The 19,335-nt window shown below is 39.4% G+C and overlaps 6 protein-coding genes across 6 annotated transcripts; 2 read left to right on the top strand and 4 right to left on the bottom strand.

The window, feature by feature from the left end:
* Window positions 1–146: 146 nt before the first annotated feature.
* On the bottom strand, window positions 147–3,819 carry BDF20DRAFT_820269 (chloride channel; the record flags this gene model as incomplete). The annotated part of the gene is made up of 15 exons (XM_053077526.1): window positions 147–317; window positions 412–957; window positions 1,052–1,072; window positions 1,157–1,209; window positions 1,289–1,599; window positions 1,672–1,746; window positions 1,819–1,964; window positions 2,037–2,144; window positions 2,295–2,389; window positions 2,471–2,585; window positions 2,698–2,846; window positions 2,889–3,015; window positions 3,086–3,186; window positions 3,249–3,500; window positions 3,627–3,819. The coding sequence occupies 15 exons, from the start codon at window positions 3,817–3,819 to the stop codon at window positions 147–149; spliced, it is 2,463 nt and encodes an 820-aa protein (XP_052936462.1).
* A 1,650-nt stretch (window positions 3,820–5,469) lies between these two features.
* BDF20DRAFT_906115 (uncharacterized protein) lies at window positions 5,470–10,584 on the top strand (the record flags this gene model as incomplete). The annotated part of the gene is made up of 6 exons (XM_053083237.1): window positions 5,470–6,472; window positions 6,540–7,985; window positions 8,058–8,702; window positions 8,724–9,433; window positions 9,503–9,628; window positions 9,700–10,584. 6 exons carry the CDS (start codon window positions 5,470–5,472, stop codon window positions 10,582–10,584), a joined length of 4,815 nt encoding a protein of 1,604 aa, XP_052936461.1.
* Window positions 10,585–10,662: 78 nt separating this feature from the next.
* Window positions 10,663–12,311, bottom strand: BDF20DRAFT_870042 (C2 domain-containing protein). Its single transcript, XM_053081030.1, has 5 exons — window positions 12,181–12,311; window positions 12,097–12,114; window positions 11,921–12,025; window positions 11,659–11,865; window positions 10,663–11,600 (listed from the first exon to the last, which is right to left on the bottom strand). The coding sequence occupies exons 1-5, from the start codon at window positions 12,235–12,237 to the stop codon at window positions 11,052–11,054; spliced, it is 936 nt and encodes a 311-aa protein (XP_052936460.1). The 5' UTR covers window positions 12,238–12,311; the 3' UTR covers window positions 10,663–11,051.
* Window positions 12,312–13,133: 822 nt separating this feature from the next.
* On the top strand, window positions 13,134–13,440 carry BDF20DRAFT_870034 (uncharacterized protein). Its single transcript, XM_053081029.1, has one exon. The coding sequence runs from the start codon at window positions 13,217–13,219 to the stop codon at window positions 13,379–13,381; it is 165 nt and encodes a 54-aa protein (XP_052936459.1). The 5' UTR covers window positions 13,134–13,216; the 3' UTR covers window positions 13,382–13,440.
* A 300-nt stretch (window positions 13,441–13,740) lies between these two features.
* On the bottom strand, window positions 13,741–14,010 carry BDF20DRAFT_870029 (uncharacterized protein; the record flags this gene model as incomplete). The annotated part of the gene is made up of 1 exon (XM_053081028.1): window positions 13,741–14,010. A coding segment is annotated over one exon (270 nt), but the record flags the coding sequence as incomplete, so codon positions are not given.
* BDF20DRAFT_940138 (uncharacterized protein) lies at window positions 13,771–15,050 on the bottom strand (the record flags this gene model as incomplete). Its single annotated transcript, XM_053084783.1, has 2 exons — window positions 13,771–14,538; window positions 14,613–15,050. Coding segments are annotated over 2 exons (897 nt in total), but the record flags the coding sequence as incomplete, so codon positions are not given.
* Window positions 15,051–19,335: the final 4,285 nt, after the last annotated feature.

The following is a 19,335-nucleotide window of genomic DNA, read 5'->3' as shown; positions in this document are numbered from 1 at the left end:
GCAATAAAATGCCAACAAATTTTTATTCGAACAGACAATGACAGAGTTTATACGAAGAATCGAAGAGAGAGATAGAGAGAAAAGGAAAAAAAAAAGAAAATCTAAATCATATTAATAGGTATGCTTTAAAGGTATTATGTAGGATATCAGTTATCGGATTCGTCTAATTCTTTTAAATAAGCTAATAATCGCCTTTTATGAATGATTCCAAGGTATCTACCGTTTGGATGCGTAACGCATACATATCTTGCACCCAACTTAACAAACATATCCATTAACAATGTCATTGAAGCATTGTGATTGATAGTAACCGGCGCCTGTTAGGATATCAAAACATTATATGAGTACAAGCAGCCTCTACTAGATCATTTAAGGCAGGGGAAAAGAGTAAAACAATAATATTCTTCTTACATGATCAACATATTGCGAGAAATCATTCAATGCTAGTCGGGGAAATGCTGTTTCTATGACGCTTTGATTATCCACATTTTCAGGAAAGGCTTCTAGGAGACCTCTTATAGGCGTTTTAAGGTCCCGATTAATGAATGAGCTGGTAAAGGTTGCAGTTGAACTCGCTCGTTGTCGTCTGAAGTAACAGGGCACCTGATCAATTTCAATATTTGTCATGGACATTCCTAATGCTTTTTCTATCTGTTCCACCACATGGCTCACTTCACTAGTAGCAATATACCCTTCCAATACGTCACCCTCACTTAGAATGGGGAAACCGCCATCTTCAGCGTATCCCATAGCCCCTATAATGGCTAACTTATGTTTGAGTTTACTGATGGTGATAGGTTCATCAGCATTAATGATAGGGAGGTACTCTGTAACATCCATCAATGTCATAGTGTGAATATATTCGCGTCGAGATTCGAGGTATGGATATCCTTTAAGTTCGATTAAGAGATCATATATTCCTTCCACGAACATGGCGTCTGCAGTCCATTTGGCAACCTATAGCAACAACAGAAGTTTTGTCAATACTTTCTCTTTTAATGAAGTGAATGGTATGAATGATCTCTTTTTTTTTTCTATTTAATTCAATTACCATCACAGAAATCATAATAGGCTACAATACATAAAATTTGTGCAAAGATTATGGTTAATGGCAATCCTATCTGTATTGTTGAATAATAAATAATGATTCACTTACCAAAGCATATGTAAGAGAATATGTTAATTCAAACATAATAACAACCAATGATACTACAGTCAAACGTTTCAGGCGACAAAATAGGTAAGATTGTTTTCCAATAACCCATCGAATCAAGTATATGAAACCTACTCGTTGTCCTTGTGACTCCTGCTAAACCAGCAGCTGCCCCTACAATTGCATATACTCCAGGTATAATGCACTCTCCACGTGTTGCAAAATCCTCAGCGCATGCAGCAAACGGCCAAGCACTTGGGTACGTTAAAGTTAAATACTGCATGACGAGACCAATGATTCTGCCTGTAACAGCACCGATGATAAGGCTGGGTAAAAATATACCTCCAGGGACGGCGCAACCAAATGTAATCATGGTGAGCCCCATTTTGATAACAAGAGTTGTGATTAAAAGATATAAAAGACGGGGTATCTCCGCAACAGTTTGACTATAGAGTATGATCTATTGAGTAAGAGTCGAATTTCTTGTTGCAAAAGAAACAAATAAAAATGAAAATTACGCGCATAACCCATTGTTATCATCTGTTGGTGTGCATTCTGCGAACAGTTTTGCAGCAAATTCGCTTAATCCCATTCTAAATGATAGAGGAGATAAGTATACTTCCATACAACAACCCTTCTTTGTTGCTAAGCAGTGTGCGATTTACCTTGAAAATGGATTCCAAAAACTGATAGCAGCTGTAAAGATCATAATCAGTAGAACTTCTGTTATAGGATACTTCCCTATAACAGTTGATTTTCGTAAGTGCTGGTATTTAATGTTAAAGTACGTTACGAAGGCACCAAAAAACCCCTGGAAATGTTACGCACAGCTCGTGTTAGAATAGTGAACTTAAAATATTATGGATAAATAGTTGATGCTTACTGCAAAGGCTCCGCATATAATTAAAGGCACCAATTCGAATAAGTGGTAATCTTTGTCGTATGAAACCTGAAATAACACAATTTTTCCTGTACCAAAGGGGTCGGAAATCTGTCAAACGAATTGATAAACTCTTTAGCCTGTCTATTCGGATTACGGCTCTTGTTGCTTAGTTTCTTAACATACCTTCAGAACGATGGCAGCAACCATAGCACAACAATAACTTCTTATCATTGTCTTCATGGGAAAATAATAGCTCACTTCTTCCAAACTAAAAAGAACGCCTCCAATAGGAGCTCCAAATGCAACAGCAACACCTGCAGCTGAAGCAGCGGATAAAATTTCACGCCTTTTACCTACAGTTGTTCATATGCTTACATCAGAACAGCCGAAATTGTTCCATTATCAATCAACTTACTGAGATATACTTCATTTACTCTCATTTTTATTGTATTTTGGAAAAAGACGACACGCAATATTTCCTGCAGAACAAGCTAGATGAACAAACGGCCCTTCTTTGCCCGTGTTTAGCCCAGCAGAAGTAGAGAAAATCTGCCAAGAAAAAGAATATGTTAGTTAACACATATGTATATATTTGTTTAAGTTTTTTAGCTTATGGCAAAAAAAACGAAAAAAAAAACCATCCATTTCTCCTTATACATACCATTCCAACACTTTTGACAATCAATGTTTTGATACCCAAGAAACCTTTGATGACAAAACCTCCTAAAATGACCTTGACTTCTGGTATGCCAGATCCCGCACTATAATATGCTACTTTGGTCTCGTACTTTGGGGGCTCCAAAGGCTCGTCTTTGGTGCTAAGTAGTGAATCAATGGTATCATCTATCCGACTATTTTCGTACGGAATAGAAGCCATAGATGGTGATTTTGAGAATGCCATGGACGATGAGGTTGTCCGTACTCTCATCTTCTCACCAGTGTATTTAACCATTAATGCTGCAATTAGTGAAAATAATAGCTAAATTATCTGTGAGACATACGTTTTCACGCTCTACTACTGTACAACGAAGCAATAGCTGAATACGTACGCCGAATAAAGTGTACATTCCCATAGATGTGTAATAACTAACTGCTTCACTTTCGACGCCAAATACCTCTGGCCATGTTCTCCATGATTCACATGCGCCTTCTATATAATGATGTTATCGATCAGCTTATTAAGTATTACCGAAACCTTCAAAATTTTCTCACCTTCGGTTCCCCAGCAACAGAAATTGCTATTTAACCGCCAATTAGTTGTACAATATCCTTGCTTGAGATCAGACATCCACTCTTGGACGACATCTATAAACCATGCTATTGCTGCAACGACAGCGCCAATAATCGTAACTAAGATCCATGCCTGCGCTGCATCGCTTATTTTCAGTAGTCGACCTTTCAAACCAGACGTATCATGAAGTTTCCTTTTCCGCACTCCTTCTTTAATTCTATCGTGTATCCAATCTAATAGTTCCCAAAATGAAATTAAAAAAAATAAAATAAAAAAATGCAGCCTCTTAATGACATTGCTCAAATCGACGATACAATTTCTAGCTTACTTTATTACTTTAATTTCTAAGCTTATATTACCTATCGTTGAATAAGACTCACTCCAGACTCTTAGACCAGTATTTTCTTTGATTAGGTCGTGTCCATCTTCATCATAAGAGCCTGTTCGTTTGTTAAAAATTCTGAATCTACTGTGTAATGTATTCTCATTATGCGAATTGAAATTTGTTGTACTAGAGAACAAGACACTGGGCTCTCTATAAGGTGAAGGCATAAGTAGAGATGCATCGTCATTGAGACTATTAATACTGGTGTATGTATTGTTTTCCCGTAATTGTGCTCGTCTATCTAATAACGAGGATCTTTCGCTTTGATTGGCATTGCTGTTACTCATTTGTAATATAAGATATGGCCTCACTTCAAATGAGATAATCTGATGTCTCTCAAATGAACAATAATAATTTGATTCAAAAAATTAATTTATATGTAGAAAAAAAAGAAAGGTTCAAGAAAAAAAGGGAAAGGAAGTTATAGAAACAATTGTTCGCTTGATTATCTTTAAGTTGTCACGGGGCAACCAGTAGGTTACTGGCAAGCACATTTAAATGATATAAGTGCTCATTTTAAACACAGCAGAAAGTTCACAATAAAGAGATAATGGATCAAGTGTAACCCAAGCTTCACTATTCAGAATAGGAAAATTTATAAAAACCTGCACCCCTTTTTTTTATTATTTTCGAACCCATCAACTTCTTTGCACCTATTGTTTCACGACGTCTGTGCGAGTAAGAATCATCGTCATTATTTGCAAAATCAGTGAGAAACTGTTCTAATACCAACTTGACTGATCTATTGTTGTGTTTACGTGAGGATCCTTAACCCCTGGAAACTGTGAGACAATTTATATGATAAAGCATTTTAAACGCTCAAATACGCGTTATTGCATCCGTTTTTATGACTGTTACACTCAGAAGCATGTTGACAAATTATGTGAAAAAAAAAAAGTTTCATCACCAATTCCAAAAATTTGGTTTTGGATACTGACAAATGCTAGCACTGAGTTGATTACATCACCATAGGAACCTACTTGTTTCATGATCTCAACATCGAACATTATCGAACTTAGATGTTTGAAACATGGGGTAATAGACGTCAGCCGTCCTTCCAATATTTACACTCTATTAAAGCGTTCTGTTCAATTAAGATACATTTTTATATTGCACTACTTCGCACTAATTATGTGTAGATAAGTAAGAAATGGTGGAGCAAATGAAGCGGGAGCGTAATAGCTATATGAACCACATTATATTTGATCAATCACTGAGTTTTCTTAGAGTTTCAGTCTTACAAAAACATCACCTTAGTTATCCCCATTTTATATTACTGAGTTACGCGATAGATCATATTTCAACCGTCTCTGCAGGACTACATATAGCCGAAGTCTATTAGATTTCGCTGTCTGGAATTCTATGGTAAATTTAAAGAAAAGAACGATAGTTATAAATGAAAGCGGCAACTCCCGATGCAAAGTGATCAAATAAAAAGAAAACATAGGCCAAGATGAAGGCTGTTGTCTATTTCTGAATCAATATCATTTGTAAAAAGTATCGGCAAAACTATAATTTTATGGACCTGCTGCGGAATGCACTCGCATGTCCTTAGAAGACTTAGACCAAAAACCAGCTGCGGGAGGTATAAAGTCCTGTATATGGATCAATTTTTACTGTATTACAGGCATCCAACAAATTTAATCGTACAGGAAGTTTTCGGGGTTTAGGAAATGACAGGCCGCAGCAAACCGCTCTTAACCGTTTTTGTACATGATCTTGATCTACCGTTTCAACCCAAAAGAAAGTAAAAAGAACAGTTACAAAAAAAAAGTTTGCTAGAGCCTTTTCCTTTCACTTCATTGCCTTATCAATTGATGGACCGTCTTGATATAAGTGCCCTTTTATCAGGCATTTTAGCGCTTATCATTTGTTCAAGTGCTGTGATTTTGGCAGTACAACGTTCACATTTACATAGATCGCAATCAACAGATTCAGCACCTCTCCGGTTCGATCACAAACGAGATCTATCAGCTCCTCACAATGACGATACCCATCGCTTGACGCGAATTACTTTTGGCACCATAATACTCTCCGCTTTAGCCGCTCTAACGTTTTATAAAGTTGTTAACAGTCAAGAACCGAGCAATTGGACTGTTATTGCTGTTGCTTGTACTCAATTTATCGCTTGGTTGTATACAACTGTTTTAGTCCTAGTGTCACGGCGCTATTGTCTCCCGAATGACTGGGGTTGGACTTTAAATGTTCATCTGTTTATAATCTATATTGTCTTCTGGTCTATTGCGGCGCAAGACTTATACGAAGCTTATGTCAATAGTCCGTCAGAATCATGGATCCATATGCTTCCAAATATTTTGTCCGTTTTGATTGGAACTGATCTCGTTTATACAACCGCTACAACAGAACGTGGTCCACCTTTCGTCGATGACGCGGGGAAGCAAGTGGCTGGTATTAATGTTGCATCTATTTTTTCGTATTTTTATTATCAATGGGTCACACCTTTGATCGACTTAGCCTATAAGAAAAAATCGTTAAATGACGATGATTTGCCTACGCTTCCTCCAGAGTTCCGTGGTCATAACTTGTATTATATCTTCGGCGCAACAAGAGGCAAAAGTCTGATGAAACGCATTATATTAGTCAAGAAAAATGCTTTTATCATTCAGTTCATTTTGGCTATTTTTACTTCATTGGCATATTATGCTCCTGCATTTTTCGTCAATCAATTATTACAATTGATTGAGAAAATGAACGGCGTGAAAGACAGCGAATCTCTTAGGAAAGGCTTTGTCATTGTAGCTTTCTTAGGAATTACTATCTTTACTTTGGGTTTAATGGTTGGACAACTGTGGTACTATGGTAAGACATGAAATTATGCTCCTTACAATCGTTTATCCTTATTGAAGCTTCTGTTATATGATCAAAGCCTCTTCATGTGTAGAGGTGCCTATTAGGGCTATGTTGAACATCGAAATTTATCGTAAAACATTACGCCGCAGAGATCTGGCCGTAGAATCGCCCAAGGTAGAAGAGGATGGGAAAGATGACAAGAAAAATGAAAACAAAGAAGAGCAGTCTGTTCAGAATAAAGACGATGTCAGCTCAACAACGGGTACTATCGTAAACTTGATGAGTACAGATTCGAAACGTGTGTCAGAATTCAGTGTTTGGTGGTTTTCTCTAATAGCTGCTCCCACCGAATTGACGGTTGGTATCTACTATTTGTACAAATTACTTGGTAAATCCTGCTTTTTGGGTTTATTGGTGATGATTATTGTTTTGCCCTTAAATCATTACAATGCAAAGATGTTTGCACGAACTCAAGACAAATTAATGGAAGCTCGCGATAAACGTATTGCGCTGATGAATGAAGTTTTGCAAGGCATCCGCCAAATTAAGTTTTTTGCTTGGGAGAACAATTGGGAGAAACGGATCATGGAAGCTAGAAAACTCGAATTACATCATATTGGCATTACTTATCTCTCAGAAGTTTTGTTTACTTTCTTGTGGCAAGGCTCACCTATTCTCGTCACTCTGATTTCCTTCTGGTCGTTCACCAAGATTGAAGGACGTGATTTGACCGCACCCATCGCCTTCACAGCCATTACTGTTTTCAATGAATTAAGATTCGCATTGAATGTATTGCCTGAATGCATGATCTGGGGTTATCAAGCATTGATTAGTGTTAGACGTATTGAAACTTACCTTACTGAGGTCGAAATTGATCCTCCTAATCCTGAAGATAATATGCTCCGACAGAGCAACAGCAGTGATTCAATCACCATCGCTTTCGAAAACGCTACAGTAGGCTGGAGTAAAGAAAGCTATTCTGATGACCCAACAGTTAACAATGCCACCATGTCCAGTAGTTTCGTTTTGAAAGATTTGAATATTGAATTCCCCAATGGACAGCTCAGTTTGATCAGTGGATCAACTGGTTCGGGGAAGACATTGCTGATGCTAAGTTTGTTGGGTGAAGCTATCATTATTGAAGGAAAAGTTCGCTGTCCTCGTCAACCTATCACAGATACAGTTTATGAAGATTTTGATACGCTAAAAGATGTGGACTCTAAAAATTGGCTACTGCCGTATGCTGTTGCGTATGTGTCACAAGTTGCTTGGCTACAAAATGCGTCCATTCGCGACAATATCCTGTTTGGACTGCCTTACATCGAATCTCGTTACAAACAAACAATCTACGCTTGTGCGTTGAATAAGGATCTATCAATTTTAGAAGATGGGGATTTAACGGAAATTGGCGAAAAAGGTATCACATTATCTGGTGGTCAAAAAGCTCGTGTGTCATTAGCCCGTGCGGTCTACTCTCGGGCCCAGAACGTGCTTATGGATGATGTTTTGAGTGCGGTTGATGGTAAGTTTAAAAAAATGCTATTGCCTATGGTTAAGTTTCCTTGAAATAACCTTTGGTTCAACATCTCTAAAGCGCATACTGCCAAACATTTGTATGAGAAATGCTTGCTGGGTCCCTTAATGAAAGACCGTACGCGTATCTTGATCACTCACCATGTGAGTCTTTGCTTGAAGGGTTGCAGTTATATTGTTCATATTGATAATGGACGTGCCAGTTTCGTTGGAGCCCCTAATGTCTTACAACGCTCTGAAGGCTTTGCCTCTATTGTTGATGAAAATGAAGAAGATACTATAGAAGAAGAGGAATCTGCAGCAGAAGAACAGAGTGTGGAAGGAACATTAGCCTTAGATTCCAACGAAGCAAATCTAAGTGATAACGCAACTAAAAAGCCACGTGCGTTGATTGAAGATGAGACAAAAGCTACTGGTATGGTCAAATTGCGTCTTTATAGTATGTACATACGTATGGTGGGTAGCCCAATCTTCTGGTTTATTATGGCAGCATTAGTGTTGGGTTCTCGTGGCTTAGACATTACTGAAAGCTGGTGGATCAAAAAGTGGTCCAACTCTTACACAAGTCAAGTAGCCGATAATGATCTGGCTAGCTTCCAACAGCATCAAACGATCGTTCCCTCCACCAAACCCATGTATGCCTTTCCGATGATAATATCTTCCACTTCTGACACGCTCAACAACAGTGATATTGTCACTGAATCGAGTACTATAATATCTACTACAGCGTCCGTTGATTTGAACTATTATCTCAGTATTTATTGTTTGATTACTCTCAGCAATATCATCGTTGGTAGTGCTCGTTTTGCAGTGCTCTTTTGGGGTGTTCTGGCCGCGAATAGATCACTTTATGCAGAGCTTTTGCACCGCGTGTTTCGTGCACCCCTCAGGTTTTTTGATACCACACCTGTTGGCCGTATCCTTAACCGTTTCTCCAAGGACTTCGAAACCATCGACTCAAGTATACCCAATGATCTCATGAATTTTGTCATTCAATGGGTTATTATCATTTCCAGTATGTTTACTGTCGGCTCCGTCTTACCCATTTTCCTACTTCCTATGGTGGTTGTAGCTGCTGTCAATATTTGGTTGGGTGTTAAGTTTGTATCAGCATCCCGTGAACTCAAACGTATGGATTCAGTTACTCGTTCACCCCTATTCAGCAATTTCACCGAAACAATCATTGGTATTTCTACAATTCGCGCCTACGGTGCAACACGTAGATTTTTACGTGAAATGTTGGGTTACATTGATATCAATGCCCGGCCTTATTATTACGCATGGATTGTAAATCGTTGGATCAGTATTCGATATGCATTTACTGGTGCTGTGATAAACTGCTTTACATGTACTATCATCCTATTGAGTGTCAGTGAAACGATGAATGCTTCCCTTGCTGGATTCTGTCTTAGCTTTGTATTACTTTTTACAGATCAGGTAAGTTGAGAATATTAAACGAATGACCGGCAGAGAGAACGCATGGGTTAATGAATGTCTGTATAATAGATGTTCTGGGGTATCCGTCGTTATACTAGTCTTGAGATGAGTTTCAACGCAGTTGAACGAGTCGTCGAGTTCATGGAGATGGATCAAGAAGCACCGTCTATTACTGAATTAAGACCACCCGCCGAAGTAAGTTTAATAATGTGTGATGTGTCCTCTCAATTATTGGGTTTATTGAATTTCATATTCATAACTTTTAGTGGCCGAGTAAAGGTGCAGTCGAAGTAAAGGATTTAGAGGTCAGATATGCTGCTGATCTGGAGCCAGTTTTGAGAGGCATTTCATTCAATATCAAACCGCAAGAAAAAGTTGGTGTTGTTGGTAGAACCGGCAGCGGTAAATCAACTCTTGCTTTGTCCTTCTTCAGGTTTGTAGAAGCTTCACGAGGATCAATAACTATTGACGGTATCAATATCAAAGATCTTGGAACAGAAGATCTACGATCCAATTTGACTATTATCCCTCAGGATCCAACCTTATTCTCGGGTTCACTACGTTCCAATTTGGATCCATTTGATCAATTTTCAGATGAAGAAATTTTCGTAGCGCTACGACGTGTACATTTATTACCTACCAAAATGGCTACTGTTGCCTCTGAAACAGCAGACGCATCAGAACCTTCAGTCGATACCCTTGTTTCTGATTCAACCTTGGATGAAGTTAATGTTAATGTCTTCCAGGATTTAAGTACAGCTGTAACAGAAGGTGGTAAGAACTTCTCCCAAGGTCAAAGGCAATTGCTTTGTTTAGCTCGTGCTATTTTGAAACGTAGCCGTATTGTTATTATGGATGAAGCCACAGCCAGCGTAGATTTTGATACGGATAAAGCGATTCAGAAAACCATATCTACAGAGTTTGCGTCTGCTACCATTTTGTGTATTGCTCATCGTCTACATACTGTAATTGAATACGACCGTATATTAGTGCTGGACAAAGGAGAGATCGTCGAATTCGACAACCCGTTGACCTTGTTAGAAAACTCAGAATCTGCATTCTATAAGATGTGCCGTAACTCTGGAGAATTTGAAAGTTTACTCGCCTTGTGTAAAGTCAAACATGAATTAGTCGATGTATCTAGCTCTTAAAAGTAAAACTATTTGTTTATAGTAGTAATCTAATTCCCAATATTATCGAAGCGTTAATAACTTTGAGATAAAAATTATACATACGTTTATTAAAGGCACTATATGGAGTACAATTGTTACAAACTGCCCAGAATAAGATATTGGCATGAAAACGCTAAGTAATTATTCAGTATTTTCGAAATGAGCTGTTTCATAGTTTATAGTCTTCATTCTACAGTTTCAATAAGGTGGATAGCCATTAGCTGTCGGTGGTCGGAAGCCGGCTGGTAGAGGCATAGGCATACCATTCATGGGCGGATGAGGATGATGTTGTGGAGGATAGAATCCCTGCTGTTGAAGTGGCTGAGGGGCTAATGGTAACTGTGGGTAAGAGTGATGTTGCTGCATTGACGGGCCCTGAAAGCCTCCTGGATTAATAGGTGGTTGTGGTGGATAACCCGCTACAGCGGCGGGAGGATAAGATTGTCTTACTGCGTAGAAATATCAGTGTTATAAACATGCTTTCCATAAAAAACTCTAAATTTTGTGAAAAATAGACACTTACGATTTGCTGGCCTTGCAGCAAGAGATGGTACTGGATTATATGGTGCTGATAATAATGGCTGAGGAGCAGAAGTCATTGGAGAGACTATTTGAGCAGTACCGGCGGATGGATGATGTTGTTGTTGAATGGGTGGTTGCGGTAGAGGCCGTTGCTGATGCGTCGGTGGTGGTCTGTGCTGTTGCTGTTGCGAATGAGGAAGTGGGCGCATTTGATTGGGTGCTGTATGTCTAATACTATTATATTGTGATAATGGCCTTTGCATAGGCTGTTGCTGAGGTATATGTGGTAGCCCTGCTTGATGATGTTCAATAGGTCGCGGTGGAAGAGGCGCATGCTGAAGTTGATGCTGTAGTGGAGGATACACATGTTGAGAAGAATACGCATGCTGAGGAGGATACTGTGGTCTACTACTAGGTGGATAATTTGCTGGTTGTTGATATCTCACCTGCTGCTGAGGCCTTGAAGCATTCACCTATGGTGATTGGTCAGAACGTACGATTACGATAGAATAAAAAGGTCATATTACTTACAGCAGAATAGAAGGTCAATTCTAAATATATCACGCCTGCACCTGGTTTTCCCCGGAAACTCAGTGGGAAGTATCCATCATGCTCTTTCTCTTTGAGCACTTTACGTAAATCAACCAACCCTTCTGCCATCAAATTGCTGGGACTGGTAGTTTTATCAAAAAGTTGAATGTGAAGTTCATGCTGCCCAATTGATATAGGAATATTTACCTAGAGCATCATGTCAGTAAGTATAGTCAACGTAGTCAATCAGCAAATGTTATACCTGATCGTCCCATATAGGGTATAATCCCCCTCCATAATCGGTTTTTGTTCGTTTTATTATATCGCCAACTCTAAAGACACAAAATGGATCTTGTTTTTTTGCTGCCTAACATGCGAGAACTTAAACACTTAATACATGTAAGACTTTCTTCGGTAAAATCAAGATAAGTTTCTTACTCTGTGCTGCAGCTTTTCCTAAAGTGTAAGAAAAGCCATAAATATGTGACAATACAAATTGTAAAATTGGTCAGCTAAACTTACAGCTTTCAGCGCAACAACGACTAATTCACCTGCAATAGGTGGCGATGGATGTGACATTCAACTTTCGTAAATGTAGAAAGAGTTTTAACGAACAAGGAAATAGAAACAAAAAGGAATTAGATTCTATGAAACTGAAAGAATTTCTTAACTTTATCGAGAAATAAAGTTTTCTCCGCCTGGGGCTTCATTTTGTTTGTTTGTGAACGGCTCAGTATCTGATCAATTTTTACTTCAGTTAGATGAACATGCAATTGATTAGTCAGCGGTCAGATAATGACACGAAACATTGTCGAAGCATAAGTTGATATTATATTTTGTAGCAGCAACGAATATTGTGGTCAACACTTTTGCTGTTGATCATGTTGAATTCTGATCGCGGTAAAAGTACTCCGATAAAAGCAAATGTATGGTAAGACTAATAATTATATACAGTTTATTAACTTTAGATTTGGTCAACACACACAAAATTTTTAGACGATAAGGAAATTAAGTTTAAGCGGATGTAAGATAATAGTAGACCGTTAAGAAATGTTAGACAGTTTGCACAATACTAGAAAGTATAAGGTTTTGTTCTTTTTACCTGTAAAAATCAAACTGGATTCGTTCCAGCGATGTTGAAGGTAGGGGGAGTCTTATATTTCTAGTCGCGTAAACTCTTTCGGTCTTCCCAACTTCTTCCAAATGGTACTACTGATCTTCATCATATTCTTGGCAGCATTGACGTCTCGATTCCACAGTATATGGCATGTCTTACAAACAAGTATACTGCAGGTCTTAACGCCTTTCAACCTCTCCAAAGTATCGTTCGAACAGCACGAGCATATTCTCGACGTCTTGTATTCATCAATTTCAAGTACTACCAAGTCTCCGCTTGCTTCACGTCGCTTGAGTGCACGCCACAAAACACCCACCGCTCCACATCGGTGACCCTTGAATGCGACATTGTCTTTAGCGAACATACCATTGCCAAATACAATGAGAGGCACTTTTTTGACATCACCGATATTGAAGGGTTGGGGCCTCCATTTGGCATTTGATGCACTATTACAAAAAACATGTTACTTTCTATAAGTTGTTGATGATGATTGCTTATGAACTTTACCTATCTTTCTTCTCCAATTCCACTTTAACTTTTGATGTCCCTTCTTCTATACTCTTTTTCTCTGGTGCTCCCTTCTTCTTCTTTTTTCGTCTTTTCTGAGAAGCCGCCTTGCCATTGTTCTTCTTCTTTGAACCCTTCTTTTCTTTTTCTTCTCTCTTCTTCAATCTGAGATCCTCGTTATACTTTGTACTGCCATTAACTAGCATATTTACCATTTTGTCTGCTGCACGTTTCCGTCCTTGGTATAAATGAAATCGATCTTTGGCAGTGTCATCACCGTAGAAAGAAAACAAGACTTCCAAGTGCTGTAGGATGTATGCTGCATAACAGTGATATTGGGCTTTGGAGCCTGTCTTGACAGTTGGCATATCACTTTCGATGCCCTTGATTTTGTCTGCTTTCTTCTGTTCCAGCCTTGCTGAATACCTGGTGCTACCAGTTATGTGATAGTACTCTTTGGTAGAGCATCTTCGCACTTGGTGCTTTTCATCATCCAGCCCGATCGCTGCTGTGAAGACGTCTTTTCTCCCGGGATCAATGAAGCAGGGCCTGTAACCAGCTTCGACTTCGGCATAATCAAAATCTTCCAAAGTCAACCGATGGTCTTCGATGGTCTTCTCTTCTTTTGCTTTCCCTTTCTTACTGAAAAGAAAATCGACAGTGAAGCCATCCGAGCGGACGATATTACGGAATAGGGTCTCTTGGCTTGTCCTAAGGTCATTTAAACTATTGTCACAAAAAATGAAATTCAGTAAATACCAATGACAACATTTCTGCCAAATTTTTTTTTTCTTTTTTTACCTATCAAATCCCATCTTCTTAAAGCTGAACACTTGATAAAACTTTTCGAGTTGATTTGTATAGCCTTTCGGAGGTGTACCGGGAAACATGAATGGGAGGAGCGAGTTGATGCTTATGGAGATGAAACGCCAATGGAGCGAAGGTAGGGGGAAAGGGAAGAAGCGCTTGGGTAACGGTAATCTACGGACATCGTAAGCTGCATGTTCGTCATGTTCCTTTTCATACGAGGATAGGATGTGCCATAATGCTTTGGTAAACTTGGCGGGATCGGATGATAAGGAAAGCAGCGTAACCTTTTCCGTTATAAGTTTCTCAAAGCTTTTGCATAGCATCTCTATCTTGCTTTTGTCTTCTTTACTAAGCATGATTCTATCAGGCCAGTTGGGTTCGCCTTTGCAAATTACTTGGTAGCAGTATGCTTTTGATATTTCCACTGCGTCGGCCTTCTTCATGCTCTGATTATAATAAAGCAAATACAAATGGTTAGAAACTAAGAAATCGAAATTATAGTAGTGATAACAATACGAACAACAAACATGTTTTGCAGCTTATAGGTTAGATATTTAAGCACTCGTTGTTCAAAAAGCTCAACAATAGAGTTAGTATACGAAACGCTTATATCCTTGGCGGCTTCTGTGAGACAGTGGCTGTAACCTTTAGTGAAGCTCTGACTGATTACTATTGTCGGATGCTTTTCCTTAAAGTCATCAAAGTAATTTTTGATGTCGTCGTTCAGCGCCTTCTTGTGAGTAACCTTTTTGCCCGTAACGAGTTGTCCAACAGAATACCAAAATTGCTGTGTGAAGACTTCTGAAGGAATGGCATTCTTATTATGCACGAGATAGGCATTAACAAATAGCTGGCAGCGAAACACTATAGCTCTGATGTCCTTGCAGCAGGAGATGACCTTTTCCTTGAACTTTTCACGAAACTGTGGTAAAACGGCACTGTCGATAGGAAGCTTCCTCGCAAAAACAGTAGAATCATGGCCAAGGACAGATGAAATGGCCTCGTCCTTTGATTGTATGTGATTAGGACAAAGAGGCGAACGAGGAGAAGCATGGTCGTCATTCCCACAACTGGAACACTCTACAGCCTGTGATGCTGTTCTCTTCTTTTTCACTGCTTTCTTCTCTGCTTTAACACTGGCGCTCTGTTTTCTCTTCTTATTGCGAGTCCCAACTATATGTGGAAGAGATGGTCTATTACTTGGCTTGTGTGGCTAAAGGCAGGTCGAGGCTCAACTTACCATCATCGGCGGATATAGCTTTATGGTACTTGCATCCTGGGTAATTTTTATTAAAGTGACCCAAATCATTACAGTCCTTACATTTGGTATGCTCTGAAAGTGTACAATAAGGTTACTAATGTCTCAAACTACACACTGTATAGTGATATGCCATTACCGGACGGATTTTCCTTCTTGGTATGATTTTCTTTCACTGAATTGATTTTATCTATGATGATTGTCTTGTACATGTGTGTAGAAAATAACGTTGGTTTGAAGGTAATGAAGTGAAAGAAAAGAAGAAGAGAAGAAAATAATTGAAAAAGGTGAAAGATAAGAATGATCACTAAATTTTGGCAACATAACATTTCGTTTAACAACATTTATAATAACAGTATGATTTACGCGTTTAATGTCACATTTAAAAATACACAGATATTGAAAAATTTGATCCGATACGTTTAAAGAGAGGTTTTTATTGACAAAATAATTTCTTTAAAACACAGTGGGCACCATGTTATATAAAATTGCCCGGGGCAGATCCGACTGTTTATAAAAGTATCTAAAAAGCCCTTTAAGATCAAGGGTAAAAACGAGTTTGTCACAAGGTTGAGTGATTAGAAGGAGACATCCATTGGAGCAGTAAAGATCCTAGAGCAACATTCAAGGGTGGGGGTTCTTTGACGTGGATTAGGTAGTCTAGCTCATATAGTATGTAGCAGAGGATCGGCCATTGGTGTTCCCATTGACGTTTTATCGTAGGTTGGCTAGGCGGATGGTTAGGTAGCTGATTTAGAAGATACGAAATGGGATCATCTATTTGCTGTGGTTGCTGCAAACGCGAGTGCATATTCAGGCATTGGATTTGAGTGTGTCTTTGTTAACAATGCTGAAGGGTGCCGGATGCAGTATCAGTCTTTTAGGTTTCATAAGAGACGATTTCGAAAATTTTGTGGACGAAGTCGGTACCATAATTGGGACGTTTCTTTTTTTTAGTGGACTATAGACTTTTGGATTTTAGACGAAGTAGGATTTTATTGTAGATCTTTTTACATTTTAGGCGTCAATATTAATTCTGAAAGCATATGTGAAAATAACATTATCGTTCATCGTAGCCCTACTTCCTTCTGTAAACATCTCTCCCAGAAACTCTCAGCGTGCCTTACCCATCCAAGACAATCATCGGGCGTAACTGTTTTGATTGCTTCGCTGATACGTGGAGAGAGCTCATCACCTTTTTGAAGAGGATTCCTTCTGATGCCTGTTTTGATTTTTGCCCAGCATTCTTCAGTTGGGTTCAAAAATGGTGAGTAAGGGGTCATGAATAGCGGATTGTAGCCGCGTTTGTTGATAGTATCGACAACGAATTGCGCATGGTGGATCCTGCAATTATCCATTACGATAAAATAGCCTTTCATGTCCAGTCTGTCCAACGTATCCATTACAACTTCCATGAATTTCACGTAATGATAAGCAGTGGTTCCTTTAATTGGCTTTTTTGGAAGTTCTTGAGTGTCAGCCTTTCTCTTCTTTGAACTGAACTGTGGTTGATATTGCTGTTCGACCTTAATAGCATCACTTATGCTCAAAGGCTGCTCCTTCGAAAAATCAATGATGCCGCGAGCGCAGATACAGCCAATTAAACTAAGGTTTGCTCCTTTTTGAGTCATGACTTTAACAGTAGCATAAGTACCACGCTTAGACCACGCACGGCTTCTCATTAGTTGCGTATTGATGCCTGCTTCATCCACAAAATCACAATTTTCTTGAAAGTCAACACCAGCAGCTTTCCATTGACTAACAATACTAAAACGAAGTTCGATTGTCCTAGGCGCATCTCTTTCTGAAGTATACTTGTTTGCTCTTTTTAAAGATAGTGAACACTTAGTGGTCATATGCTCCCGGAGACTGGGTATCGAGATACTCAAACCTTCAAATTTGGCACAGAGCTCCTGTCTTGCAGCTTCAATTGTTGTCGAAGGTCTCGCATTAAATAATGCTATAAGAAACTCAGTATGTTCTGCAAAAAGCTTCTTTGGTCGAGCGATGCCGGTTCTTGGCTTGCTACCAGGAAGGACTGTACCATCACTAGCATTCCACTGATCTAAAAACTTATAAGCGGTGGACCTCGGGATGCCACACTCAACCGCAGCTTTGGAAACTGTAAGCCCAGCCTCTTGGATTAAGTGAATCAACCGTCTAATGCTGTGCTCACTATATTGCTTGCGATTCTTGGACTTATCCGTTAATGCGACAGTGCTGAATTCTGTTGTTATTATTCAACAGTTTCTTCCATTTTCGCATCATCGACTACAGGGCACCGCTGCATTTCATTATAGTCGACGATCTTCTCAATTTGCCCAAAAGTAACAGCAATTTCATCCAAGTCCATAGCAAAAGTATTTTCGGAAAGCATAGGCTCACTTGCAGGATTATAATTTATGTAATCCATGTTGCAGGGATGTGTTTATTTTAAAGCAAAAGAAATCTACTCAAAATATTTCGTCTACCATAAAAGCCCAGTTCGTCTAAAATCAAAAATCTATAATCCACTAAAAAAAAAGAAACGTTCCAACTAAGGTACCGACTTCGTCCACAAAATTTTCGAAATCGTCTCTTATGGAACCTAAAATATTGTAATTCATGATCCCTCTTACAGTTGAATCTTTGTACTGTTCTCTATGCCGCATTAGATCAAGTCTGTGGACGGGTCACCCAACCACATGTCATAAACTTGGAATCCTTCTGGACCGTCGAAACGCAACAAACGTTTGATCAAAGAGAATACTACTATCGGAAATGGCGCCGGGCTACTGGACTGAACAAACTTGACTACTGGATCAAACATCAGCAAGCCAAGGCCAAACTTCGTCGTCTCTATCGAAGTCGTCGACAGGAAACATGGCAACAGTTCTGTTATCAGATGAGTCATGAAGAGTATACCAAAGCAATTGCACGTTTTAGTAAAATCCGTAAGAAGCGAAATCTATCCCCTTCGTTCTCTACCCCAGAAGGTCCACAAGCTGCAGCTGATCTCATGGCGTCTCATATGCAAGGCACGTATTCGGGTCAATACCCTCCATCACCGTATCAACGCGAATTACCACCAGTTGACCCCACGCAAGCGTTCACTTTAAACGAGTTCTTCATATCTGAGGATACCATTGTGGATGCGATCAAAAGCCTCCCCCGTAAGAAAGCTCCCGGGGTGGATGATATCAAAATCGAAATGCTGCAACCAGTCAGCGACCGAATAGCACCCTTTCTATTAAATCTCTTCCAATTAACCTGGAAATGGTCCTATACGCCTAAGTCATGGCGCATTGCCCAAACAATTCCGATTTATAAGAAAGGCCCCCCAACAGATCCAGGTAACTACCGTCCAATTAGTCTTACATCTATTTTTCGCAAAATTTTAGAGCGATGCATCCAAAATTACCTTTTGGCCAATAGTCCCCCACTCGATATTGCGCACGGTGGATTCCGTATTGCCCGTAGCTCCTTAGACCAAGCTCTTTGTTTAGCAGAAATCTGCAATATTTTGAAACGCCAGCACAAGATCGAACCAGTTCTAGCTTTCCTCGATATCAAATCAGCGTACGATACGGTTGACCGTAACGTCATATGGACAGTGCTTCGTCCCCATATTCCAGAACCGCTCCTTGCCCTACTTCAAAACATGTTTGACGATGTCAGCATTGAAGTCCTCCAGAACAATGCCAAGTCAGAACCTTTCAGTCCTACTACTGGTGTTCTTCAAGGATCCATACTATCCCCTATACTCTATTCATATTACATTAACGAACTACTTTCACTGCTCCGTCCAAGCCCACTGGATCTTTCCTTGCCTGTTCCGGAATTGATTCTTAATATCAACTGTTTACTATATGCCGACGATGTCGTCTTGATTACTGATAAAGATCATCTTCGGACCCTGTTGCAACAATGTGAAGCTCATAGTCTTCGGCTAGGTTATCGTTGGCATCCGAATAAATGTGTTATCCTAGACAGATCAACGCACCCT

This window comes from Mycotypha africana, assembly GCF_025528875.1.
Source record: "Mycotypha africana strain NRRL 2978 chromosome Unknown BDF20scaffold_5, whole genome shotgun sequence".
NCBI classification, from domain to species: domain Eukaryota; kingdom Fungi; phylum Mucoromycota; class Mucoromycetes; order Mucorales; family Mycotyphaceae; genus Mycotypha; species Mycotypha africana.
Note: the sequence above shows the minus strand (reverse complement) of the source record. Positions and strands in the feature narration are given on the sequence as shown.